Below are 26,116 nucleotides of genomic sequence, written 5' to 3' on the forward strand. Positions count from 1 at the left end.
CACATTGGCACTCTCATACTTGGATTTATGTGGAAAGAAATACTTAATAATGAGGAAAAACCTATTTAGAAATAGTAGTGTAATCATTCAGCAGTAGAGAAAGGAGTGATATATAAGCCATATAATTAGCAATCACTGTTTCACATTTGTTTTTTTCTGGGCTGAAGTTCAGTTCCTCCTTGAAAAACTGAATACAAATAACAAGCCTGTGCATACCCACCGACACACATGTACATGCACACACAGAACCCATGAATAGACATTCGTCATCATTTAAGGGTATTCTGTTCACATTTTTTTTTCAAAATTATCAGAATAACTTTTAATAGTCTCAAATCAAACCTCAACTCATTCATAGCTTAATTTTCCTTTTTTCTTTTTGTTGCTTTGTTTTCTAAAATGTGAAATTCTTTTCAGATGAGTTTGTAGAAACTGATAAAGGGACAATTCATGGATTACACCTCTTCAATGGAGGTTCAAAGCCATAGATTTATTTCAGCCACAGAGTTTATTAGATAAAATTGACAAGGGAGTGGAGGGATGTGAGTGCGGACTCAGCTCTGTCTGGGACAGATGCTCAGTTTGGTAGTAGGGTCACTGCCCTATTCTCTCCCTCCCTCTTTAAGACATTAAAGGAAGGCCTCGCCCTGGCTGGCGTAGCTCAGTGGATTGAGTGCAGGCTGCGAACCAAAGTGTCACAGGTTTGATTCCCAGCCAGGATACGTGCCTGGGTTGCAGGCCATAACCCCCGGCAACCCCACATCAATGTTTCTCTCTCTCTCTCTATCTCCCTCCCTCCCCTCTCAAAATAAATAAATAAAATCTTTTTTTTTTTTAAAGGAAGGCCTCTCTCACCAAGTTTGTGTGGGAATAAAATGAGGTAATGTCTGAAAATGTTTTCAAATTACAGAGCACTAAAAAAAATTAAGTGGTGGCCTTATACTTATGATAATTGAAATAATAAGAAGAATAAGTTTTTAAAAATCCTGCTGAATGAATCAAAATGGCTGTGCTTTTTATGCAGAAAATGGATAAGATCCCACATTAGGATTTTAGTTGATTCAGTATTCAGATAATGAACTTGGCTTTTCCATGTACAGAAATGTGGCATTTTTAAAAGGTGCCCTACGTGGAATATACTAATGTATTCTTCTTGAGGCTTTCATACATTCATGGGGATCCATAAAATGATTATCCTCCCACTGGATTGTTTTATTTTCTGTAAAACTAGCAATTAGAGCAATTCCATGAAGAGAGTACATTCTAAGATTCTCTGCTGCTCTAAATAAAAGTTTGGCTGATTCCATGGATCAGTCAGATTCTGTGAATCAGTCACATTCCCATATCGTTTTCCTCACTGTACATTTCTACTGTTTTTCTCCTGGATGAAAGAAGAAGCAACAGTGAGTGTAGAATCTTGCAGCCAAGCTAGGTGAATTTAAAGAATTCTGTGGTCGCAATTAAAATTTCCAAGCAGAGAAGCCACAAAACCTTCCTGGACTCTGCAGTGTATCTTTGATTTAAACAAAAAAGACCCGTTTTTAGGAAGCACAGTCTTTAGTCTGCTTTATAATTGGGATAACTATACTATGTATTAAAACGCAAATGGTGATATTTTTCAAAGCACAAACTGCTCAACTCATGAGCTGTGAGGCTGTCTCCATTCAGGGCATCCGTGCATCTGCAGATGCGAATGGGCGGAGACAGCTTTGTGTGTATGAGTTTTGTTTATGTCCCACACAGGTATTGCTCCCCGTGAGCTGCTGCCCTTGGCTACTAGGCTCCGAGAGCCCTGTTCAGGGAAGACTGAATGTAATACATTACTAAACAGAAAAGCAGTTTGTGCAAAGAGACACAGCCCTGCTCGTCATGTCTTCGGTGGCTAGTGGCTTGTCCGTTTTCTGGATGGTCCCCTCATTCACAGTAACTTGCTGTGTTGGCTCCAAGAGTCACTTCAACAACAGTCACTTCCTGCTTCACAGGACCCCCAGCCTTCCCCCTAGGCCAGGACCGACTGTTCACCATTCACTGGCCATATTCATGACTCACACAAATATTGCTTGTGCGCTTCCTCTGTAGCAGGTGCTGTGCTGGGCCCAGAGGGATCGACCTTGAATAACAAAATCATTCCCTGTCCTCATGGGGCTTATAGTCAGGGGCCTGCTTGTTCTAAGCTTAAAGGTAAAACCTCATTTAAGCCAGAACCACCAGAACATTTGGCTTTTCAGAGCCATATCAGAGGGTGCCCCCCACCATAGTGGATTTGGGCCCCAGCTCTCTTCCCTGTGGGAAATTCAGCATCACCAGAGTCCTAAGAACATTGTAACTGACACCAGTTTGATTTTTATAATATCTCAAGGAGTTCTTATGAATTAAGTACGGTATTTATAAGCCCTGCAATAAGACCCTGAATGAAAATACGAGAAATAAATTATAATTGAGCATCATCTACAACTGAAAAACAATTTCCTGTAGCACAGAAGCCTAAAGTTGAGCTTCTATTTCTGTCAGCTGTGTAAAAATATTGTATTGTTTCTAAATAGCACTATAAGGAGTTTTCAGCCACAAAGGTCTAATGTATCTGTGAACATTCTTTTTTAAAAATTGTTGTTCAAGTACAGTTGTCTCCATTTTCACCCTACCACCCCCCCACCTCACCCATCCCTACCTCCTACCCTTGAACCCACCCCCTTTGACTTTGTCCCTGTGTCCTTCACACAAGTTCCTTGATGACCCCCCCGCTATCCCCTACTATCCATCTCCCCCCTCCTCTCTGGTTACTGTCAGTTTGTTCTTTATTTCAGTGTCTCTGGTTGTACTTTGCTCGCTTGTTTGTTTTGTTGGTTAACTATGAAAGTTTAAATGGCGTGTAGCCTGGAAAGCCCTGTGTGAGAAAGAGGTAGATAAACCATCGGCCACTGGGCTCACTTACACTGGTTTGGCTCACTGTTTTCTCATCTTTCTTCTCCTTCCTTCCAGCCTTCTGCCTGGGAAATGGTGATGTCCCTTTGGCCAGAGTCATAGGCCAAAATCTGTTTGGTGGCTATGAGGGTGGGAATACCTAGTTTATTCCCCCATCTAAATTGTGTGCCGATGTAAAGTCCATGGGAGGCAAAGGTTGGAGGTCCTTTGAAAAGGCTTTGCCTATATTCTTTCTGACTAGTGTTTTTGGATTCTTAGGATATGTTCCCAGAAGTGGGATCACTGGGTCAAAAGGCAGCTCCATTTTTAATTTTTTGAGAAAGAATGCATGCACCCACCCCTATGTTCATAGCAGCATCATTTACGATAGCCACAGTCTGGAAACAGCTCAAGTGCCCACCAGTAGATGAGTGGATGGAAAAGCTGCGGGACATTTACACAATGGAATACTACATAGCACAACTCTTACCTTTTGTGACAGCATGGATGGACCTGGAGAATATTATGCTAAGCGAAATAAGCCAGTCAGAGAAAGATAAATACCATGCGATCTCATTCATATGTGAAATCTAATGAACAAAATAAAGTGATGAACAAAATAAAACTAGAGGAATGGATGACTAGAAGAGACTAATAGACCTCAGGGGGGAGGGAGGGTGGGGAGCACTGGAAGAGATTTGCCAAAGATCATACATGTGTGTGTGTGTGTGTGTGTGTGTGTCCATCCCATGGACAGACAACAGTGTGGTAAAGGCTGCTAGACTGGGGGGGTTGGTGAAGGGGGGGGGAAAGGTGGGGTGGGGAAATGGCGGACATCTGCAATAGTGTCAGCACTAAAAAATAAAAAAGCCAGGTTTATGAAAAGGAACATGCTTTGCCTGATTCTGAGCCAGGTTTAAGTCCCACATGTCTCAAATCCCTCCATCTCCGCCACCACCAGCTTCCCTTGGCCTGGCTAACTGAGAGCACCTCTCCCTCTCTCTGCTTTCTCGGGAACTCTCCCTCAGCATCCAGTTCCCACAAGGCAGCCAGCACGATCTTGGAAATCCCAAATCCAAGTGACTTCCTCATGTTCCTAGGTTAAATTCAAACTGGCTTGTGAAGCACTGCACCCTCTGGCCCCTGCTCACCTTTCAACTTCTTCTCATGCCAATGTCACAGCTAAACACTCCAGCCACTCTGCTCTCCTTTCTGTCCCTCAAACACAGGCCATGCCAAGCAACTTTCCGAATTAGGGCCTTTGCACTTGGAACATCATCCCATGCTCTTTACCTCTCTGGGTCCTTCTTCACATCTTAGCTGACATCTAAGTTCTCCTCCTCAGAGAGACCTTACCTTGACCTCTAGTGTGTTCCCCCACCCCATAATGCTCTTTTCCATTACTTTTTTTTTCTTCAGAACACTTATCACTATCTGAATTTTCCCCTCTTTTTAACTTTTTGCCTATCTTTTAAAAATACTTTGGCAAATTGTAAATGCCATTGATATCTCTTTGGTTCACAGCGGGCTGGTTCTTCAGTGCCTGGCACACAGTGGTACATTTGTTGAATGAATACATGCACATATAGTGGCTCAACTTATTGTCGAAGAATACCCCAAACTTAAACTCCATACAAGTTCATACCTTGTAAGTTACAACTCAGTTGAAACCACAGGAGACTTGGATATACTTTTCAATTTAGTTTCTTTTTTTCTGTTTCAGTCCTCCTTAATAAATAGTGACATTATCTTTGTGAAGTTGCATGCCCCGTGGGAAGTGCTTGGAAGATATGCAGAACAAATGAATGTAAGAATGCCCTTCAGGTAGGTGTAAATGTATTTTCCTGACTCTGTCTGCTGCTTCACTGTAAACCTAATGTGCTCCTCTCTCAGGACAAATATAACTGAAATGTAGACTGGAATGCTACTAGGGAAGAAAACCTTTCAGATGTTTAGGAAGAGCAGTGGGTCTTCATGACCAGTAATGATTTCAGGGCTTTTGAGAAAATTTCTGGCTAATCCATTCCTTAGCAGTTGGATATGTTAAGTGTCTGTGAAAAGAATTTTCCGAGTGGCATTTCCATTTCCAAAGTGCCATGTTTGGAAGGCTTCATATGGCTGCTTTGATGAGTCAGGCTCTGGGCATCAGTGGTGCCTGGCGAAGTTCATGGTCCTTCCTGACAGGTCCCTTCCAGAAAAAAACAAACAAACAAACTTAAACCCCACAAACCAACATTAAAATCAATCCGCTTCCATAGAAACAAGCTCAGGAAATTTCATGAAAATGTGCTCTATTTTTTGAAATAGCCATTGTTTTTAAATTTTAAAAAGTCAGTTTATAAATATTGTACAACCACAGGCATTGTTATTTATTTCAAGAGGAAGAAAAAATACTCTGTGTGGATGGCTTAGTTATTTAAAGGGATTAATTTACCTTCATCCCACAGTGAATATCCTTGTTTTCCCTGGAGGTTAAGGAAAAGTGATTTTCATTTGCTAGATAGAAATAAAATAAAGTACTGAACTTGAAAGTATAAATGCCCAGATGTGTGGGAAGTCCATAATGGAGTCTTCTACAGGAGGCAGAGGGTTTCAGTACCAAGGACAGTTCCTGTAGGAATGAACCATTACATACTTCTGGTGTGTGGTTTGCCGCTGAGACCAAGTCAGCCAACAGGAACTAGGCAAACTGGTGCCAGTTCTAAAATGTACCCCTTAATTTAGCTGTGGAAAGTGATAGAGACAAAGAACTCGCTACATTCATAGAGACAGAGAGGAACTAGGGACACATTTAGGGAAGGGCAATTTCCATTCATAGTCCTATAGTATATCTCCCTGGTGTATGTTTTTTTCTTTGTGTGCCATTATATTCTAATGTTAAGTCAAAATAGAGGCTTGGATTTCTAGCATCTATTTGCCTTGGGGCAGAATTCTCAAAGGACTTGAGATAAACATAGCTCTAATCTTTGGATTTATTTTTGTATTTAAAATGTTGCAAAGGAAATCTGAGAACCCAAGGATTTATATGTATAAAATCACTATGGGAGAGAAGGATTATCAATTTAGTTTCCATTGAAAATTGCTACACGGTAATTATAATTAATTAAAGCCAATTATTTATCAATACTATAACTATCTAATATAGATTAATACTATATCACACAAAAGGATGACTACAAAATATGCTTAGATAGTATCACATATCAGACCAACATCTAGCCAATAAAGCCAAAAGTCTACTTTTAGGTAAAAGCAATGTAGTGAAACTTCGTGAAATTGATACCCCCACCCCAACAGAAATCACAAAACCTTCTGGAAGAACACCTGTCAGGAGCCAAGAACCCAAGCAGATTGTGGAAAGTGGAGCATTGTTAGCCCAGAGCGAGCTCCCTTAGCCCTCAGCAGGACTTCCTGTCTGGAGGACCCAGCCACGTCCTAGGGGCACTTCCACTTGCTCCTTTCCTAGCAGAAGAGCACCACCTACAAGCAATGTTAATAATCCTATCCTGATGTGGGAGTTAGAGAATGTGACCCAAGCAATAAAATGAAAACCATAAATAATGAATGATAATCTTTTTTAATGTAGGAATTCCTGTAGTGCAATAGTTTTAGGAGGAAACACTATTAATGTGTGGACACGAACAGGCCTCATTAATATTGATGTGATTTGACCTGAGCGTGGCTTTACTTGATTCAACTAAATGCAGTAAAAACTCATGCTATCATCTTGTCAGCCAACATTTCAGACAAATATCTCTAGCCTAAGGAGGACATGCATTTCCCAAAGAGGAACTACCCTGCTGTATTATTTCAACATAGGGTGCAAACATCAGTTTGCCTGAGTATGAACAGCCTAAATAATCTTATCTGTATCTATTGTTTTCTGCAGACTACACTTCTGAATCCCAGGTTTAGAGTCCTACAGTATTTAAAAGGAAGTTGAGGAATAGGTTTCTTGTGGGAAATTGCCAATGAAACCTGTTTCTGAAACACTTATATGTCCGTGAATGTGGGTTTTTTCTTGAATAGACTATTTTAGAGCATTTTTAGGTTTACAGAAAATTGAGTAGATAGAACAGAGTATTTCCATACATCCACTCCCTTTTACCCCATGCGGTTTCCTTATTATCTTGCAGTAGCATGATATATTTCTTATAAATGGTGGACCAGTATTAATACATCATTATTAACTAAAGTCCATAAATTACTTTAGGGTTCACTTTTCCTGTGTACAGTCCTGTGGGTTTTGGTAAATGCATGTGTCCTGTATCTAGGCATTGAGGTATTGCATAGAGTAGTCTCACGGCCCTAAAAATCCCCTGGGCTCCACCTGTTCATCCCTCCCCCACCACCCACCGCAACCTCCAACCCTGGCAACAGATCTTTTTATTGTCTCTACAGTTTTGCCCATTAATAACATGGACATGTTTTTAAATTTTCATAGACATGAGAAATAGTTTGGAGGGTATAAACTTTCCATTTTTTCAAAAATGAGATAGCTCTATAACAGCTCAGAATACATATGAACCACCTCTCTTTCATGACTACTCCATTAGTTAAAGCCCAAAATATGGAAAGAGAGATGACATTTTAATAAAGCAGCCAATATGTGTGCTCTTCATTCCACCATACCCAGAATTTTCATTGGTAATATTTAAACAATGCAGATACATAAAAGTATGACATATTCCTATTAAGTTTAATAAAAATATTTTCCTGGATCCTTTGGTTTACATTGTTAATTCACCTATAACCAGGGCCGCTGGTTAGGCAGCATGGTTATTTCCAGCTCGGTGTTGATGCTGACTAGTTAGTGTTCTTCCCATTCTGGTTGTAAAATTTCTATATTTTCCTACTACCCCTGCTTATATCAAATGAGAGAAGGATTCTATAAATTTAAAGTGCTATATAAATATTACTTAGTATAATACTGGTCCATTAAGTTACATACATCGACAGCAGGCTGGCAGCCCATCTCTGCACCCCTGAGAAAAAGGTGATCTCAGTGGAATTCACACCAATACCAGCTTCTCCACATCACTGCCCTGTACAGGTTTTATAGACCAGTGACACCCATTAAAAAAACTGGTAATGAGGAGAGAGAGGAATATCCATGGAAAATGTTTCGTACGATTTCACGACTCAAAAGCGCATGCCCTGTGTTCCCACTACATTCCTCACTGTTAATCTCTTTTTAGTTTTTTCTTCTTCACCTCTTACAGGCTTCTATCTTCAATCTCCTTTCCTTCCTTGCTAGTTCAAACTGTAACTGACGATGGGTTTTCTTCTCGACTGGCTTCATTTTTGCTGTTCTTCCAGGAGAAAAATCTATTACCTGCCCCGCCGGTACAAGTTCATGAGCAGGTTAGTAGCATGCTCTGTCCTGGTAGCGCTTGTCTGGTTTGTTGCCTTGTGTGCTCTAACAATGACAAAGAGAGGGACCTTTGTCACCTGGGAAAGCTGGCTGCTCTGCACATTCCAAAAATAGCCACTTTGGCTGAAAAAAAAAAAGCAAAGATGAAAATGTCCATCCCTCTCAGAGTGTTTCCTCTGAGTTATCCTCACTTGGGAGGATGCGGTTCATCTGCAGGGGTGTTTGTTTCTGTTTGTTTGTTTAAGACCATTCTGTTAGATAAATCACCAAACATCCCAGCTGCATAGAGCATCTTCAGCCTGAATGTTATTTTTTCCCACAGAAATTCCTCTGTCCTTTATATCTTGAAATCTTGAAGTGCACACAGTCAGCCTCTCAGAAAGCTGATGGCTGCCAGGTGCCCCTGTGGGTGGGGGCCTCCTGTGTGGTCAATATTTTGTTAATAAAGTATGTAGGTACATTACCTCACCACCACCCCCCCAAAAAAACAGAATCCACTGGGTGAAGATTGCCCTTACTATGCAGTGTGTCTTGCCAAAGCTTGTTTTCATTGTTTGTTGAGAAGCCAGGAAGGCAAGGGAAGCATTCACGATGTTCTTTTTAACTCTACTTTTATTTTCTTTTAATTAAAAAAAATTGTAATGGCAGTTTACATTTAATATTATTTTGTATTAGTTCCAGGTATACAGCATAGTGCTTAGACAATCGTGGACTTTACAAAGTGTTTCCTCTGATACTTCGAGTCTGTTATGATCATTAGCCATGTAATTTAAAAATTTAATTGGTCCTATGTGACCATTCACCCTGAGCTGAGCTGATGCTTAAAACTTGGTAACCACTACATCTCTCTGAAAGTCTGATACTTAATTCAGTTCTGTGGGATTTAGGATTCAAGGTCACCCTATTTGTGCTCTGCAGAGTGATAAGTGAGATGATTGATAATTTCAGTGGGGCCACGCAAGTGCACATACACTGAACAGAGTGTGGTATGAGAACTGGCATCCGAGGAAATGAAATGCAGTTTCCCCGGATTTCCCGGTGCAGCAGGCTTGTCAGCAGGTCTTTCTGTGGGCAGCCTTTGTTACGTTTGAATTCACCACAATATAGATTAGTCCCTTGGGACATATCACATACATTGTGTAAAAGCCTGATGCAGTTCATAAGCCTGTGTCAGTAGTTCTCAAACTTCAGGCAGCCTCGGAATCACCTGGGGGACCCGGGCCTCCTTCCCAGAGTGGATGGCTCAGTAGCTTTCCCGTGAGGCTGGAGAATTTTCATTTCCAACAGGTTCCCAAGTGAGGCTAATATTAGCTGCTGGCTCTGAAACTTGCTTTGCAAACCACTGGTCAGTATGATAGGCCCTTCTCTACCTCCTCATTAAATTAAGCATTTGCCTGACTGTGAGTGGAGTGAATTAAAACCCAAATTAAGTAAAACCTGAAGGAAACACAATGAAAAGAAGACCCTCCCAACTTTCATGGCACAGTGGAAATATAGGATCTGTACATACTATTGGATTTCAGCCTGTTAAATGCAATACATCCCAGATGCTTAACGGAATGGGGGATGGGGGGAATGCCTACTCTCACCCAAATTTCCCAAGCAGCCCTCATTAACTATTAAACATAAAGCCTATCTTTAAGTAGGCACTAAAAGACTTTGGGCAGGTTTCCCCACATCTTCGAGTCTAAATTTTCCACATTTGTAAAAAATGAGGATACTACTTCCCACCACGTAGGGTTGATGTGAGGTCAGTGCCTAGGATGTAGTGGATCTTCAATAAATAGTATCAATGATTATTTTATCATACTATTATCTAATAGTATTAATATTATCATAGTATTATCATACATAATAGTATTAGTATTACCGTACTATTTATGATCATAAATAGTATCAATGATTATGTAGGATTTATAATAATAACCTCAAATCTTTTTATACCTCCCATCCCCTTTCTGCCTCTGAAAGGGAATCTGCTCTCTACTCTCCCTTCTGTTACCCCATAGTAACTAGTCTACCAGCTGTTCTGATTTTGTCATTTTCTCCACTTAATCTTCCCCATCCAGGCCCTGTCCACTGCCCACACAGTAACCAAATTTAAAACCCAAGGGTCATTCTGGGTGATGTTCCCCCTCCTGGAATCACACTCTCAGGTTCTACAGATGCTGCCCCAGAAATACCTTTGAATCTGTACACTATTCTGCATTCCCACTGCCGTTGCCTTAGCGAAGCTCTCATTGCCTTTGCCCATTTTACACCAATTTATCTCCCTCCTCTGTTCTCACCCCCTTCCATACTCTCCTCTGGCCATCTCCCTAAGTAGAGAATCTGATCACATCACTTGTTGGCTTCACCATAGTGGGAGACTAAAGTTACAAGTCTTTGGCTCTAAACACAGCCTTTATAAATTGTCTTTATGCATCTCTCCTCTCCTGTAACTCTTTGTGCCATCCACATTGAACCACTTATGGCTTCCAAACACCTTATATTTTCTTGGGCCTTTGCATTTAAGTGGTCCTTTTGGGAGGTTCTTTCCCATCCTGTTTACCAAGGTAATGCCCACTTAGTCCTCAGAACTCAGTCCACATGGCTGGGCATTTTGACCAGGATAAATGGTGCCTTTTCTCAGTTCTCCCACTGGCACCCTATGTCCCCTTTAGCCTGTTTTACAGTCTATGTAGATGCCTTTCTCTCCACCTGGATGGTGTCTAAAGATAAGGATAGCTCATCTAACTCTATATCCTAGCACATAGTAGGTGGAATGAGTGAATGAATGTATTTCCATACACATCTGTGAGGACTGGAGTGGGGGGAAAGTAGAGCTCAAAGAAAAGCATAGAAAGACCAGGTCTGCCTGAAGTGTCAGACAGATTTAGGACAGAAACATTTGCTAATGCTCTGGGTAATGAGGGCTTGAAAGAAAAAATTGATAAAAGGAAACATATTCTCTGAAGGTTGGATAGGACATCAGGTCCCACAGGCCTGCAGAACTGATGGCAAAGCAGTTGAAGCTAGAGGAGAAGCTAGAGAGTACAGCTTAGGGGCAAGGCACAGATGTAATGACTTCAGCCAGGGGGGTGGGTAGACTTTTTCAGGGCAGGGATGCAGAGAGAGAAGGGGAGAGGGCCAGTGGCCATTCCTTAGAAACCCTACATTAAGGAAACAGGAAGAAAGGCGAAGAGCATGAAAAGGAACAATTTAAGAAGTAGGCGGAGAACGAAGGGAAGGCAGTGTCGGGAATGAGCTTCTGAAAGAATGGCTGCTCTGCAGCTACGGATGAAGGATAAGAACTGAAACGTCAGTTTTTGGCTACCATGGTAACCACCACGCTAGCATCTCCATGGAGTGGTGGTTCTCAGATTTTAGCATGCATCGGGATATCTGCAGGGTTTTTTTTGTACTCAAGTCACTGGGCCCATTCCTGGAATTTCTGAGGGGAGGCTCAATAATGGGCTTCTCCATCAGGATCCCAAATGATGCTTATGTGGCTGGTCTAGGATGCCATTTTCAGACTGATGGCCACCAAGTGGAGGGTCATGGAAACCCAGCTACAGCTGGTGGAGAACAAATGAGGTCTGGATGGATTAGAAGCATTGAGGGTTACTACTATCTTCATGAGCTTTATGGCAGAGGAAAGGAGAAAGAGGGGATGGGATTTAGAACAGGAGCCGAGAGGAGAGAAGCAGAGAGGCACGTTCAATCGTGTATTCTCCGTGTGTGTAGAGGGGAAGCTTTGAGCGAATAAGAGCTTGGAAAATCCTTGTTTCTAGAACTGGAAGAATAACTTCCTAAACACCGATCTCTGGCCTGGAAAAGTTGATGCTACCTTGAGTGCGTAAATGACAACCACAGACGAATTTAGGCATTAGATGGCTCTAGAAGATTCCGGGGGTTGGGGAGGGATCATCTAACTACAGTGGTATGACACTTTGATTCAGAATGGCCTCTTAGGATACATTTTATTGCTTCACCATGTGGAATTAAATTTTGGATATCCCTGCGGTGGTATAACTTGGTGAAGCCCAGTATCTGGTGTAAATTTTAAAATGAAGTTTGTCAAAATGTTTTGTGTGTACTTAAGCTCTTGCTTTCACCCCTGATCGGGCTGATTTAGGTGATGAAGAGTGTCTGTCTCTTTGTGACCCGGTCTGATGTTACAAACTGAGAGGCACGTGTACCATTTGTTGTTCTGATTGTACACCAGCGATACCACATCGATTTCCAATACTCTCAAACTCTCGCGGCATACCAAGAATGGATACTTAATTTCGCTTTTAGTTTCATCCATATAAACGATATCTCATTTCATTAACTCATGAAAGGATCCCTGAGATACACCTATCTCCTTTAAGGATAAGACAAATGATATCATTAAAAAAGTTTCTGAGCAGGCAGAGGAATAAAGTTATCTTTTCACAAACATCTTTATTTTAAAAAGTCATCTGAGTCCCATAAAGCATACTTATGTAGTTCAGACATATATTTTTGGAGTAAATGCTCCTTTTATTTTCCATCCATATACTTGGTCTATTAAGTGCTGCTTTGACTAATCTTGGGGCAGACTTAACAGGCATTCTAAGTTACCTCTCCAGTCAACAGAGGGAATTTATCATGTTTCTTCTGCCTTACAGTTTTTGCCTTCACCAAATAGTACAACTGTAGTCTGTAAAAGAGTGAATTACAAAGTTAACTGGTTGTCGTGGGTGGCTTGTAGCTGATGCCTCATTGCTACTCATTCCTTTCCCTCCACTCCCCCCACCCCCCCACACACGCTGCCTGAGGCTATCCTGTGCAGCTGTTGTCAGAATGAACGCTGGACTCTGCTGCATTATGCATGCAGCACAGTTGTAATCTTGTCAGATGAGTATGCAGGCAAAATGACACAAGGCCTTGTGTATTTCCATCCCAGTTTTAAAAAATTAATATACATTAATGTTCCGAAGCCTATGTACCCTTCTATAAGGTATTTAGGTTGTGTCCCAATTAGTAGCCTTGTGACCTAAAAAAGAATCATATTAACTTCCAAAGATTCCTAACTTCTGTCCAAAGAGAGGCTGTGAGTACAGGGGCATTGGCTCTGAGAAGAGGAAAAAGAAATCCAAGCCTGCGGGTGTCTAACTGTTATTAGCCTGGGAGGGCTTCAGTAACTGCGATGCGGGGCTGTGCATGAAGTCTACATTAAAGGAAAGAAAAAAGGAAGGAAGGAAGAAAAAAGAACTCACTTGTGTGTTCCCTCTAGGCCTATCATCCCCCAAAATGTAATCTATCTGTTTGAAACGTGATGCTATTATTATCATATTCTGGTCTGGGGAAAAGCGGGTGTCCCTGAAGTAACCTGTTTCATTTCATTCAGCCTAATTAAGTTGTCATTAGAACAAACTCCCTCTTGGGTGGTGAGTGGCTCAACGGAAAGGCCTTTGTCTTCTGCTCCTGTAGGGTATACCCAGAGCGTCCAGGTTGGGGCTCTGCACACAGTAGGTGACTTATAAAGGCTTACTGATAGGTTCTCATGGGGGTAGTGAAGTCCTTTGCATGTGGCCTTTTCTGTCATCATCACCACTCTGGAGGTTAGGATTTTCTCCCCTTTACAGCCGAGGGAACCGAGGGCCAAAGAGGCTCCGGCAGAACCTTCCCAAGGCACGTTTCCAAGGCTCACCTTGGGCAGGCCCAGCACAGCTGGGGGGCAAGTCCTTGCCCATTTGCTTCTCATGTTCTACCAGCTATTTCCACCTACCCAGAACCTCGCCTGCCATGAACCAGCATCCGAACTTATCCCAACTTACCATGAAAGTTCTCACCTTTTAAAAAGGTTTATTTATTTTTAGAGAGGGAAGGGAGAGAGAAAGAGAGGGGGAGAGAGAGAGGGAGGGAGACATCAATGTGCAGTTGCTGGGGGCCATGGCCTGCAACCCAGGAATGTGCCCTGACTGGGAATCGAACCTGCGATGCCTGGTTTGCAGCCCGTGCTCAATCCACTGAGCTACGCCAGCCAGGGCAAGTTCTCACCTTTTAGTTCAGATATTAACTTGACAAGTTAAGGCCAGGAATGCCTGAGTAGACAATCCATCTTGTCTTTATTGATTTGCCCGTGTAGACTGGAAGAGGGCTTTTGCTTAGCAAGTGGCAGGAATGGAACAAAGTGACAGTGAGTCAACCACATCAGTGCTAAAGCTTTAAGCCAGTGTTTTTTCTCGTTCCTATCAGTGGAGACTTCATTAAGTAAGCCCCACTCCTCAACTGAAGAGGCAAATTGGGATGCTTCTTGCTTGGCTGGTTTCTCAATTTGTACCTAAGTGAATTTCAGGACTACCTCTTCAGGGAAGTTTAGTGGGTGTGACATGGAAGCATAGACCTCAGTATATACAATTGAGGACCCTAGTGCTGGAATTTCCATTGAGAACTCTCTGCATCAAAGTTCGCTGTCATCATTTTCTTCATTCTAGATACTACCACTTAATTTGGCATTTTGTATGTCCCAGGCATTGTGCAAACACTTGATGTGCATTATCTTGTGCCGTCCTCACCACTGCCTTGTACAATGAGTATGTTAGCTCGAGAGAGAGGTTTAGTTACCTGCCCAGCATGGCACGCACCACTAGCCAGCTCTGCAATTGGATGTGAACCTGCTTCCGGCTGATGCCCAAGTCTTTCATTCTAGGTGAAAGGTTATCCATTATGCATTGTGAAAAGGAAGGCTATTTATTAACTCAAATTTGTTTAGAATGACTTAGTAAAAAAAAACAAACAAACCCCAGAACTTATTTATAAAAAATTGTGTATTCTTATACATTTAAACTTCAGTCACTTTGAAAGTACTCTCCACTTCATGCAATATATCTATCGAGAAGGAGGATATACAGATGGCTCACAGACATATGAGAAGATGCTCAGCATCACTAGCCATCAGAGAGATGCAAATTAAAACCACAATGAGGTATCACCTCACACCTGTCAGAATGGCCATCATAAACAAATCAACGAACAAGTGCCTGTGAGGATGCAGAGAAAAGGGAACCCTAGGATGCTGTTGGTGGAAGTGCAGACTGGTGTAGCCACGGTGGAAAACAGTATGGAATTTCCTCAAAAAAAATTAAGTGGAACTGCCTTTTGACCCAGCAATACCATTGTTGGGATTATACCCTAAGAATCCTGAATCACAAATTCAAAAGAACCTATGTACCGCTATGTTCATAGCAGGGCTATTTGCAACAGCCAAGTGCTGGACAAAGCCTAAGTGCCCAATAGTAAATGAGTGGATCCACTGCTCAAAATAGTTTTTGGACTGATTAATTTTGATGCCTTTTAGTACTTCTGCTGGTTTTTTTTGTTTCACCTCTTCCACAATGGCAAAAACATTTCCCCTTGAGGACTTTTTTCATCCAGGGACAAAAAAAAAAATTGTTAGGGCGAGATCAGACAAATAGACAGGGTAGGACCCTGAGGTGATTATGTTGTTTTTGGTCAAAAAACTGCTAAACATTCAATGCAGTATGGGCATGTGTGCTTGTAAATCACTCATCGTGAAATGGGCAAAGTCATTGAAAGAGTCTAAAAACAATCACTGAAGCCTAAGCAGCCTCTCACAACAACGCCACCTGGTACACTGATGCAGATGGGTTCCTAGAACACTCACCTGGCGGGGGAAGCCTGTACTACAAGGGGCCCACCCTCCAGAAGATTAATTCCAGTTTTTTGGGGTGGTCCCTGCAAGTCACAACCAATATGTAGTATCTAAAAAGCAGCTGAAGAGGATACTAAGGTTCAGTGACGATAAAAGACTTGTCCCTGGCCAAGCTGACATACAATGGTAGAATAGGTAACCTAATTTGAATACCACGCTTTCCAGCCTGGTGGCTTTTGCGCTTCATGTTTCTTCTTTGCATGATAGAAGGGGACCCTCAGTGATATCTGAGTGGTGCAGTTTGGGGATGGGAGTATGTCTTCAGAGAATAGCCAATTGTCCTCCAGCCACACAGAAACAGACCCTCGTTCCCAGAGCCACCTGACTGGCAGGTGGGGACAGCATATGGAATGTCAGCCCCAGCACTGGGAGCCAGGCAAGCTGTGGCCAGGTCTCCAGGGGAAGGTCCCACCAAGATTGCTGTAAGAGGTGTATTGGTTTCCTGCTGCTGTTGCAGCGCATTCCTGCAAACATAGCTGCGTAAAACAACACAAATTTCTCATCTCACAGTTCTGCAAGTCAGAATTCCAGGGAATGGGGATGTAACTGCTAGTTCTCTGCTCAGAGTCTTCCAAGGCTGAGATCAAGGTGTTGGTCAGAATTTATTCCCAGACTCAATTCAGGATGCTGGCACAGTTCAGTTCCGTGTGGTTCAGTTCAGAGCTGTGTCTTTACGGCTTGTGGGCAAAGGTCGTTCTCAGCTGCAGCCGCCTGCCCTCCTGGCCCTCTTCCTCTTCAAAGCCAACGATGGGCGGTTGAGTTCCTTTCCCACTTTGAACCTCTCTGGCTCCTCTCATCTATCCTGTCTCCAGGTGGAGGAAGTTCTTTGCTTTTAAAGGGCTCATGGGATTAAACTGGGTCCACCTGAGTAATCCACATGCTCTCCCTAGTTTTAGGTCTGTAACCTCACTCCCGTCATCAAAGTCTGCTTTGCCATGTCCCATAACACTTTCCCAGGTCCTGAGGGTTGAGATGCACACGGCTTTGGGGGTCCATTCTGCCAACTGGAAAGGAGCACAGACTGCTGACCACATTTGATTACTGGTTTGTGTCATTGTGGGGAGGACCCAGCGTGGACAGACGTGCGTGATGGCACGTGGACGATCCGTGCCTGGTCCCCCTGCTTCTGCTCAGGCCGCCCCAGGGAAGGCCAGACCACAACCCCAGGCCCCAGTTAGTGTCAGGAGCTTTAATCTTAAGGTATCTTTTGAATATCTTTCTTCCACGATAGTGCTTAAAAAGCCCAGTTCCTTGGTTTGCCATCCCTTTCACATTAGCTTCCGCAATCCTCGAGAAGTCTTTAATAACACTATCTCCCCAGTAGCTTCTCCAAAGCATTCCTTGCACACCACTGTCTTTTATAAACCTCCCAACAGCCCTGGAAGGTCACGGTGATTGTAATGGTGATCATGATACTCCCATTTAAAAACGCTTGGCCAATGAGGCTCCAAAAGGTGAGTCATTTGTGGGAGGGCACACAGCAGATAAGCCACAGAGCTGGGATTTAGACATCCTCATCACAAATCCCAGCTTCTTTCCAGGATGCCAAGCAGCTTCCCCTCCCTTCCTTTTCGCTTCGCCTTGCGCCTCCTCATTTTTCAATTAATCATTTTCCTTGTTCTCCTCTCTCCTCACCATCCCCACGCTTCATTTAAGTTGCAGTGCTACAAGCTGTTTACTGAAAGCTGCCATTTCATTTCCATAGAGTGTTTATGCCTGATTTTTCACAGCTTTATTTGTTGGTATCCACGCCAAGTCCTGTGCCCAGCTACGTTTAATTCACAGCCCCTGCTCGCAGAGCCCAGATTCCGTGCGGATGTGGGTTTTGCACAGTGTGATCCAATCAGTGCCGCAGACTGGAGATGTGTGGGAGGCAAAAACTCTATTCTAAAAATCCTCTGAGCCAATGTCCTCGTTTTTTTTTTTTTTTTTAAGGAAGTAAAATTTTGTATGTAACATATTAGTTTCAGGTATATGACATTATAATTTGACATCTGCATACATTACAAAGTGATCAGCACCGTAAGTCTAGGTACCATCCATCACCATACAATGTCCTCTTTCTTGAATGAGCTTTAAGGCAATTGGATAAAATAAAGCTGAAGGCCATGGGGAAAGCCTAGACGAGGAAAGTCTGATTTATGATTCCATTTAAGGACTAAATCATTGAACTTGGGCAAGTGATGGATGCCGATGAAGCACAATTAACTTTGAATTGAAAAGAAAAGAAAGATAGCAATGTGAAGAGGCAAGCTGATCGCTCAAATTCTTATTTTTGAAAAGAAAAAAAGAGATAGTAATAATAGCCAGTGCTCGTTGTATGCCACCCACAGTTCTAGACACTTTATAGACATATCAGTTAATCATCACAACCGTGTGAATTTATCATTATCATGCCCATTTTACAGATAAGGAAACTGATAGAAACGTTAAATAACTCGCCCAAGGTCATGCTGCTAATATTGACAGAGCCAGGATCTGAATCCAGGCAGTCTGGCTCCCTGCCCTCAGTCACTGTCATACTGCTGCTCTGAAACTCATGCTTCACGAGATTTTAAGCATCTTTTAAGAGACAGTGGTGGGGGGTGGGGACCAGGAGGATGGGGGAGACGGGAGCTTTTTCCCATTGTGAGGGCTTGAGGCCTTCCCAATCTACTCTTCTTTTCTGACTACATGCCCTCTGGGTAGACTCTTTACTTCTGTGTGCGTACGTGGTGAGGACTGGTCCTCTATTGAGAGGAGGGGCCTAGAGAAGCTGAGAGGTTCTCTCCAGTTTGAACAGTCAGGGGTTCCGAAAAACCACAGCCACCACCAAGCAGAGTGGCCGTCAGGTGAGGCTGGAACAATGCTGAGAATAAAAGAGATGGTAAAAAAAATACTTTGCTATCATTTTTCATTTTGGAGTTAATTGTTAATATAAAATAATTTTTGCAGTTGGGTGTTTCACTGAAAAGGGTAAATTGCCATGTAAGTCTTTTTAAAAATTGGAAAATAGCAAACCACACCCAGGTTCCATGTGCTTTCAGTGCACAGACTTGGAAGGCATTTAGATATTTCCTTCTTCAGAGGGATCTGTCCCCTCTGTGGCCTTGATGTGACGAGTTCTATTATCAGCCAGCTCGATGGGGTGATTCCTAAAATCAGGGGTCCCAAATCTGCACTCTGGCCTTGGCTTTATTCATTGGTTGGGTGTTAGGGGCTGAGTCATCACCCCTCGCCACCATGGATCTCTTCCGTTATGTGTAAAATGAGTGTGATACCTGTTCAGTCTGCCTCACAGAGATGCTATTTGATATGTGTTCTTGGGGGGAAAAAACCTAGTCTGTGGCATAGACACTGGAGCAGCACAATCATTGTCAAGTCTGCTGTGGTTTTGCCTTTTGCCGGTGGCTGCTGTGAGTGATTGAGAATCTTGTCACTTGGAAGCCAGATGTTTTCATCAGCAGAAGTCAGAGGGGATGGGAGGTAGCCAGTGGAAAACTGTGGCTTGAAAACTACATTTAAGGCACTTCTGTTCTCCTCGTCTCGATATCGCGTGTGCTGTGGCCAGAATATATGCATGTCAAGGTGCTCCAGCAGCACGAGAACCATGTGGTCAATGTAAAACGAGAGACATGAAAACGAAGGAGCCTGCTGTCTGCTGGGAGGGTGCGGGGAGGGCGTGAGAGGCAGGAAGCAAACCATGACCCCAGGCTGTCTGCACAGTCCACCCACGGGGTTGGGCTCTCAGCCCTCCTGCCCGGAGTTAATATGGCTCCAGCTCTTCCCTAATCAAGGGAAAATGAAATTTTCCAAGCACAGAATGAGTTTCTAGAACCTGCAGAATATAAGACATGAACATCTCTGCTGCTTTCCTTGAGGGACTGTGACCTTCCTTTCCAGAGCCTCCCAGTCTTGTTGTGAGTCCTTGGTCCTTCACTGGCACCACACATGGCGGCAGCCTCATAGACACCGAGGCCCCGTGGTGAAATTGGAAAGCCATAAGAGTTGTGGCTCCCTTCTTTCCATCTGCAAGCTGGGGGCATGGGTTTCCGAGGTGCAGGGAGAGTGCCCAGAGTGTGCGGTGTTGTCATTATGGCCCTGGGGAGACTTCCCGCCCGTGTTACCGTGTGACGCTGACACTGTGTATCCTCTGGTTTTGCCTTTCATGTACCGCAGGATCGATAAACAAATAAGCAGGTTTCGGAGATGGTTACCTAAGAAGCCAATGAGGCTGGACAAGGAGACACTGCCAGACCTGGAGGAGAATGACTGCTACACTGCCCCTTTCAGCCAGCAAAGGATCCATCAGTGAGTGTTTCCGCGGGAAGCCCTTGTCTGACCGAGGACGAGCCACTGTGGGAGAGCCTTGTCCTGCACACCTCGGGCTCCCCGGCCTGTGCAAGGAGCGATGGCATAGGGCCCTTCTCCCCTGGGTGTCCTCTGAGTGTTCATACCCCATTTACGTTAGTCAGGGTAAGGAGACTGCTCTAACCAACAATCCCTGCACCTCAGTGGCTTAGCACAAGAGAACACACGTCCACATGTATGTTAAAGGATGACCTTCTGCATAGTAATGCAGAAACCCAGATTCCTGCCTTGTGGCTCTGCCCATGCCCTGTGCTCAGAGGCCCCTGCAGGCTCGCTGGCACCTCCCAGTGGACAGAGAAGCTGGTCTGCACCTCTTCTTGTTGGAAAAGGGGTTGTTGGTTGGTTTGTTTTAAACCTTCGTTCACGTCTCAGTTGCCCTTTCTTCAGCAACTAAGTTGCCCCGGGAAAAGCCACATTACCTGGCATCTGGATTCCTGGCTCATCGATCAGACAAGTCTCTGAACAATAAATAATCACTTTTGCCATACAGGGGTGGGGGAGGAATTGGCTAAGAAATTGAGCCTCTGAGGACTTACAAAAGTCATAGAGAATTGACTCTGAAGCTTCTGAGATGACAAGAAACCATGGGCAGATGGCAGGGTTGGTGGTAGGAGAGAAGAGCCTGTCAATGGTGGTAAACAACTAGGCAAAAATAGCCTTTCCAGAGGGGAGGGTACCCCAGGCCAGCCCGGCCTCTCTCTCAGCCAAGCTTCAGGAATTCCTGGCTCTCCCTGTGCCAGCCAGAGAGACAGCCTTAGTAAAAATGCCTTACCTGAGGGGTGGAAAGAGGTGATAGATTTTAAAAGAATAGATTGCTGACTTTGAGAAAAAAATAAACCAGATGGCAGTTGTTAAGTTGCAGAGAGTGCAAGACGGGGGCATGTTTTAGCAACAGAAAATTAAAGTCTCTGGACTTCTAGAGAGGAAAAGAGAGAAGGACAGTTAAAACAGATGTTTGTGCATCAAAATAAATAATGCATGATGCCAGGGAAGCAATTCAGTAAGCCCCTGAAGTAACCAAATCTTAGATCCCACAGGTCAGAGTGAGGCCCACCCAGCCACATTGTGTGAACACCTAAAGGGGTCACTGAAAAAGACAGGAAACTCACAGCTCGGCCTCAGAGTCCTAGTTAAGTCTTCCCTGGGAAATAAGAACTGAGAGGGACTTCCTGTTACCTGGGAGGTCAGGACCTACAGGTGTTCTCTTAAGAGAAAAAGAGAGATGAAAACTATGTTCCTGCCCTTACTTGAAACCCTCGTCATGCCTATGTTGTTCAACTTGAAGTTTCTTACACAAGTAATTGTTTGGTTTAAAATTCTCCTGGAGTAGAGTCTGACTCACATTCAGATTTTCCCTCTGCCTCTCCCCCACCTAAGAGAGTACCTAGCACATTGCTTGCTTGCTTGCTGGCTGCCTGGATGGATGGATGGCTGGATGGATGGATGGACGGATATACAAACAGGCTGATGGATGGATGGAAGGAGGGAGGGAGACAGAGAAAGGGGAGGGGTGGAGGGAGGGAGGGAGGGATCAGTGAATTATATGGTGTGTACTCTGGGGTTTGTTTTACTTCAAAGACATACTATAGGTAAATGGAAAAAGAATGGGATGGATGGATGGATGGTTGAAAAGATGGATGGAGAAATTAATGAAGTATATGGTGTGTGCACTGGGGTGTTACTTTGCTTAAAAAGGAATAAGGATAAATGGAAGAGAAACTGGATGGATGGATAGGTGGATAGATGGATGAAGAATCAATAAAATCTATGGTATGTGCCTGGGTTTTTGTTTTACTTCACAGATATATAGGTAAACGGAAGAAGAAGGTTTCCTACTGCTCATCTTCATGCTGGTTCCGTTTTTCTGATGTTCTTGCTTCAGAAAAAAATTTTTTAGCATGTTCCTAAAAACGAGAAGCTAGGTACCCATCAGGATCTCTAGGTATTAGAACCAGGAATCACATCTTGATAAGTGTTTTAAAGTATATGGTGAATGCAGACGATAGCCTGTGGAATAGGGGTGTTCAGCCATCTCTCTCACATGTATGAGAAGCCTTTTCTGACATGTTTGCATATTCATTCACTGAGTAATTGATTCTTTCAACAGTCACTAGTTTGGTGTCTACTTCTTGTCAGGCAGCGCCTGGGTACAGAGAATACACAGATACATTGTACACAGTGTTGACGCCAGCATAGTCAAGATGGAAGACGATTTAAAATAATTATAAACTGTAGAATGATGTGGCTTGAAAGACAGAGTGCTCCATGCTCCAGATTTGTTGGGAGGTTGCTAAGAGATGAGGGTTGGTCACAAGAAAAGGCATGAGATGGGTCTTGAAAGACCACACTTGTCCAGGTGGGTAAGGGAGGAAACAAATCTCAAGAAGAGAGAATCATGTAAGAACAAAGGTCTGAGACAAACAGAGTGGAGTGTTTGAAGAGCTATAAGTAGTTTCTGTGGATGAGAATAGGGCTAGAGAACACCCGGTTACTGTTTTAAAAAACAGAGTGATTAGTGGAAGAGGAGCTTCCAAGGCAGGAGAACTAAGGAAAAAGCAGAGGAACAGCCAGAACAAAGGGAACCTAAGAACCAGACCTTACTGGGACCAAGAGGACAGTTTTATCGTGCACTTGGGAGATGAGGTCTGGACAAGGTCTGGAATGCTGTGGGCAGTAGGGATTTCACTCTCTTTGAAAATTGTCCTGCCACCCGGACCACACCCCTTTAACCAACATGTGTATGTAGGACGCGCGGAACGCTGGCTGTCACGTTGGAAGCAATCGTTCGGTGCGGTCAGGAAAACGTTCCGCTAAGCATGCTGTGGGAGCGATATTAGTGGCTTTAAAGTAATCAGAAGTAGGTGGTTCATGAGCTTTGGGGGTTATAACATGATCTTCTGGTTTTCCAAATGCAATTCCGAATCCCACGTGATTTCTTGGTTTTGCAGAATGTTTGATATTGTGTTTGTCTAGAAATAGAAGAGAATAGTAGGTGTCTGTGTACATAAATGCAGTAGGAAAAGAGACAAAGAGAATCAGAAGTTTAATGAAGAGTGATCAAAGTGGGAAAAGGCCTTAAACACACTCTGCTCTCAGAATGAAAACCCAGCCTCCTCGGCGAGCTCACACACGCCTGCCTGCACCCCCGCTCATGTGCTGTGACTGCACTGAGCCACTTTGATCTCTGTAACTCGGGTGTCTGCTCGCCTCCTGTCTGCACGTGCCCTTCCCTCTGTCTGGGAGTCCCTGTCTCTTAGGCTCCCTTCCTGCAGGTTTCATCTGAGAGATTTCCTTCAGAAATTCTTCCAAGATTTCCAGCCTCCACCCCCAATTCTGGCTGATGTCTGCTATGTCTTGGTAATATATGTTTTCCTATTATAGCTCTTTATTAATAATGCCATCAAGTTTAATTGCTTTCTCCTAGACTGTACGTTCCTTGAAAGACTGTGTCTGTATTATCTTTGAATCCCATCGTTGGTGCTTCATAATGATTTGTTAAATGAGAAAATAAGTGAATAGATAAAAATGAAAACAGGGGAACCATGTGTAAAGAATAAAGGTGATGTAGCCCTGGCTGGCATAGCTCAGTGGATTGAGCTCAGGCTGCAAACCAAAGCATCACAGGTTCGATTCCCAGTCAGGGCACATGCCTGGGTTGCAGGCCACAGCCCCCAGCAACTGCACATTGATGTTTCTCTCTCTCTCTCTTTCTCCCTCCCTTCCCTCTCTAAAAATAAATAAAGTCTTAAAAAAAAAGAATAAAGGTGATGTCAAGTTAGCTCATTGCACACTCATCTCAAACCAAACTGAAAACATCTCCTCCCCAAACATTGGCCCACATTCATTTTCCCCTATCCAGTGGGCAGCACTAATATTTGTCCAGTTGCTGAAGTGAGAGCCTGGAAGGTATTCTAGGTACCTTCCTCACCTTCACTTCCCACATCTTATATATCCCCAAGGGCTGATGGTCTTCATCCTAAGTGTCTCTTTAATTCAGCAGCTTCTCTCTGTCGTGACCACCATCACCTCACTTGCAAAATCTAGAGGTAATATAATAGGTCTCCCTCGTTCTGTCCTCGCCCACCTCTGATCCATTCTCACAGGTGCAGGCAGAGGGACGTTTTCAAGATGTACATCTAGTCCCATCACTTCGCCCTGTTTTAAAACCTTAGAATAAATCTCAGAATTACTGAGGTGACCAACAAGCGCTTGGATGGCTGGTAGGTCATCTCAGTAATTCCTTTCTGCTAACTCCTTTTCAGCTTTGTCTGCCTTCACTGCCTGCCACTGCTCACCTCCTGTGATCCGACAGACATAGCCTCTCTCTTGGTTTTTCCGCCACTCCCTGCATCGCGGCATTTGCACATGCTCTTTTTTCCCTAGAATTTTTGTCTCATTCTCCCCCTTCTAGTTTGCTTTCATCCATCCCTCAAAATTCTGCTCCAAAAACTCTTCCAAAGGAAGCCGTCCTCCCATCTTTCCAAAGAAAAGATCTCCTTGCTGAATACCCTTTTAGCTGTATGTTTCTTAAATAATATTTTAATTATTTAGCTATTATGTGATTAATGCCCAACTCTCCTGCTAAACTTCAGACTCCATGGAGGCACAGGCCATGTCTGGTTTTGCTCACAACTGTGTCTCCAGCACCTAACGTAACGCCTGTCACACAATAGATGCTCCGCGCTTGTCTACTGAATGGATGAAGTAAGGGTAAAAGTTAAAAAAGAAGCAGGAAATAATATAATCATATATGTTTATAGTTTGAACTACATTGTACAAAAAACTTAAATTTGAGAATTGATTAAAAACAAATAGCATTGTGTTTGAACATATATCAGTGTTTCGGAAGCAATAAGAGCAAACCCGCACCTACACCTCTCTCTAAGTCAATGTAGGATGTCAGTGGTCATTTTACTGTATCACCCAAGGTGGGCCTACAGATGGGAAAACTCTTACTAGAGGCCAGACATTATTTGAAGTTCTTTATCCTCACAACAGCCTGATGAGAGAGGAGGTGTTGCCACCATGCCACGGATGAGGAACGTGAAGCACAGAGAGGTTGAGGAACTGTCGCAGGTCACACAGCTAGGGTGGCGGAGCTGCCTGAGCCGCCCCAGATAGCAGCGTTTCCACACTACAGAAGTTCACTGTGGTTCACGTCATTGTCCCATGTGGGTCACTGTGAGGAAAGAGCTGCGATGTCTCTGCTCCAGGCAGCCTTTCAAGGTACCGGGCCACTTCTGTCTAGCGACTGTGCCATCCCCTGGGTCCCTTGCATCTTGCTGACAGACAAGGGGGAAGAGACACGAGAGACTGTGGACCAGGCCTAGAAGTGGTGTACTGTATTTTCACCCACATTTCATGGTCCGGACCTCAGCCATGTAGTTGCTCCTAACGTGAGAGATGCTAGGGTAACTAGTTCACCTGTGTGCTCAGGAGGAAGGGGGAAACAGCATTGCCGAATGACAGGGCAGTCTGCCTCGGTGATGGAGCAGGAATTCAAATTGAGGCAGGGGGCCTTAAGACCCTATACATACTCTTAAGCATTATGCCCTGCCACAGGACTTTTTAACCTCGGTACTGTTGACATTTCAGGCTGAGTAACTTGGTTGTGGGAGCCGGTCCATGCATCGTGGAATGGTTAGTAGCATCCCTGGCCTCTACCCATTAGGTGGTAGTAGCAGTTTCCTCCTGACTTAGTTGTGAAAATCAAAATTCTCCAGACATTGCCCAGTGTTTCCTGGTGGGAGTGGTAGCGTGGGCACAAAATTGCACCCTGTTCCCCCTTGGTAACCCCCTGCTCTCCG

At 43.7% G+C, this 26,116-nt stretch overlaps 1 protein-coding gene across 8 annotated transcripts in view; it reads left to right on the plus strand.

The window, feature by feature from the left end:
* Window positions 1-26,116, plus strand: part of ANO4 (anoctamin 4) — a 341,656-nt gene that overhangs the window by 218,180 nt on the left and 97,360 nt on the right. For 7 of the 8 annotated variants that reach the window (XM_036019465.1, XM_036019462.1, XM_036019463.1 and 4 more), the window contains 3 exons: window positions 4,625-4,725; window positions 8,221-8,265; window positions 20,118-20,249. In XM_036019465.1, the coding sequence (XP_035875358.1) occupies window positions 4,625-4,725; window positions 8,221-8,265; window positions 20,118-20,249 (278 nt within the window). The remainder of the gene's footprint in view (window positions 1-4,624; window positions 4,726-8,220; window positions 8,266-20,117; window positions 20,250-26,116) is intronic. The other variant, XM_036019464.1, reaches the window with a different exon arrangement.

Source organism: Phyllostomus discolor, chromosome 2, assembly GCF_004126475.2.
Source record: "Phyllostomus discolor isolate MPI-MPIP mPhyDis1 chromosome 2, mPhyDis1.pri.v3, whole genome shotgun sequence".
Lineage (NCBI taxonomy): Eukaryota > Metazoa > Chordata > Mammalia > Chiroptera > Phyllostomidae > Phyllostomus > Phyllostomus discolor.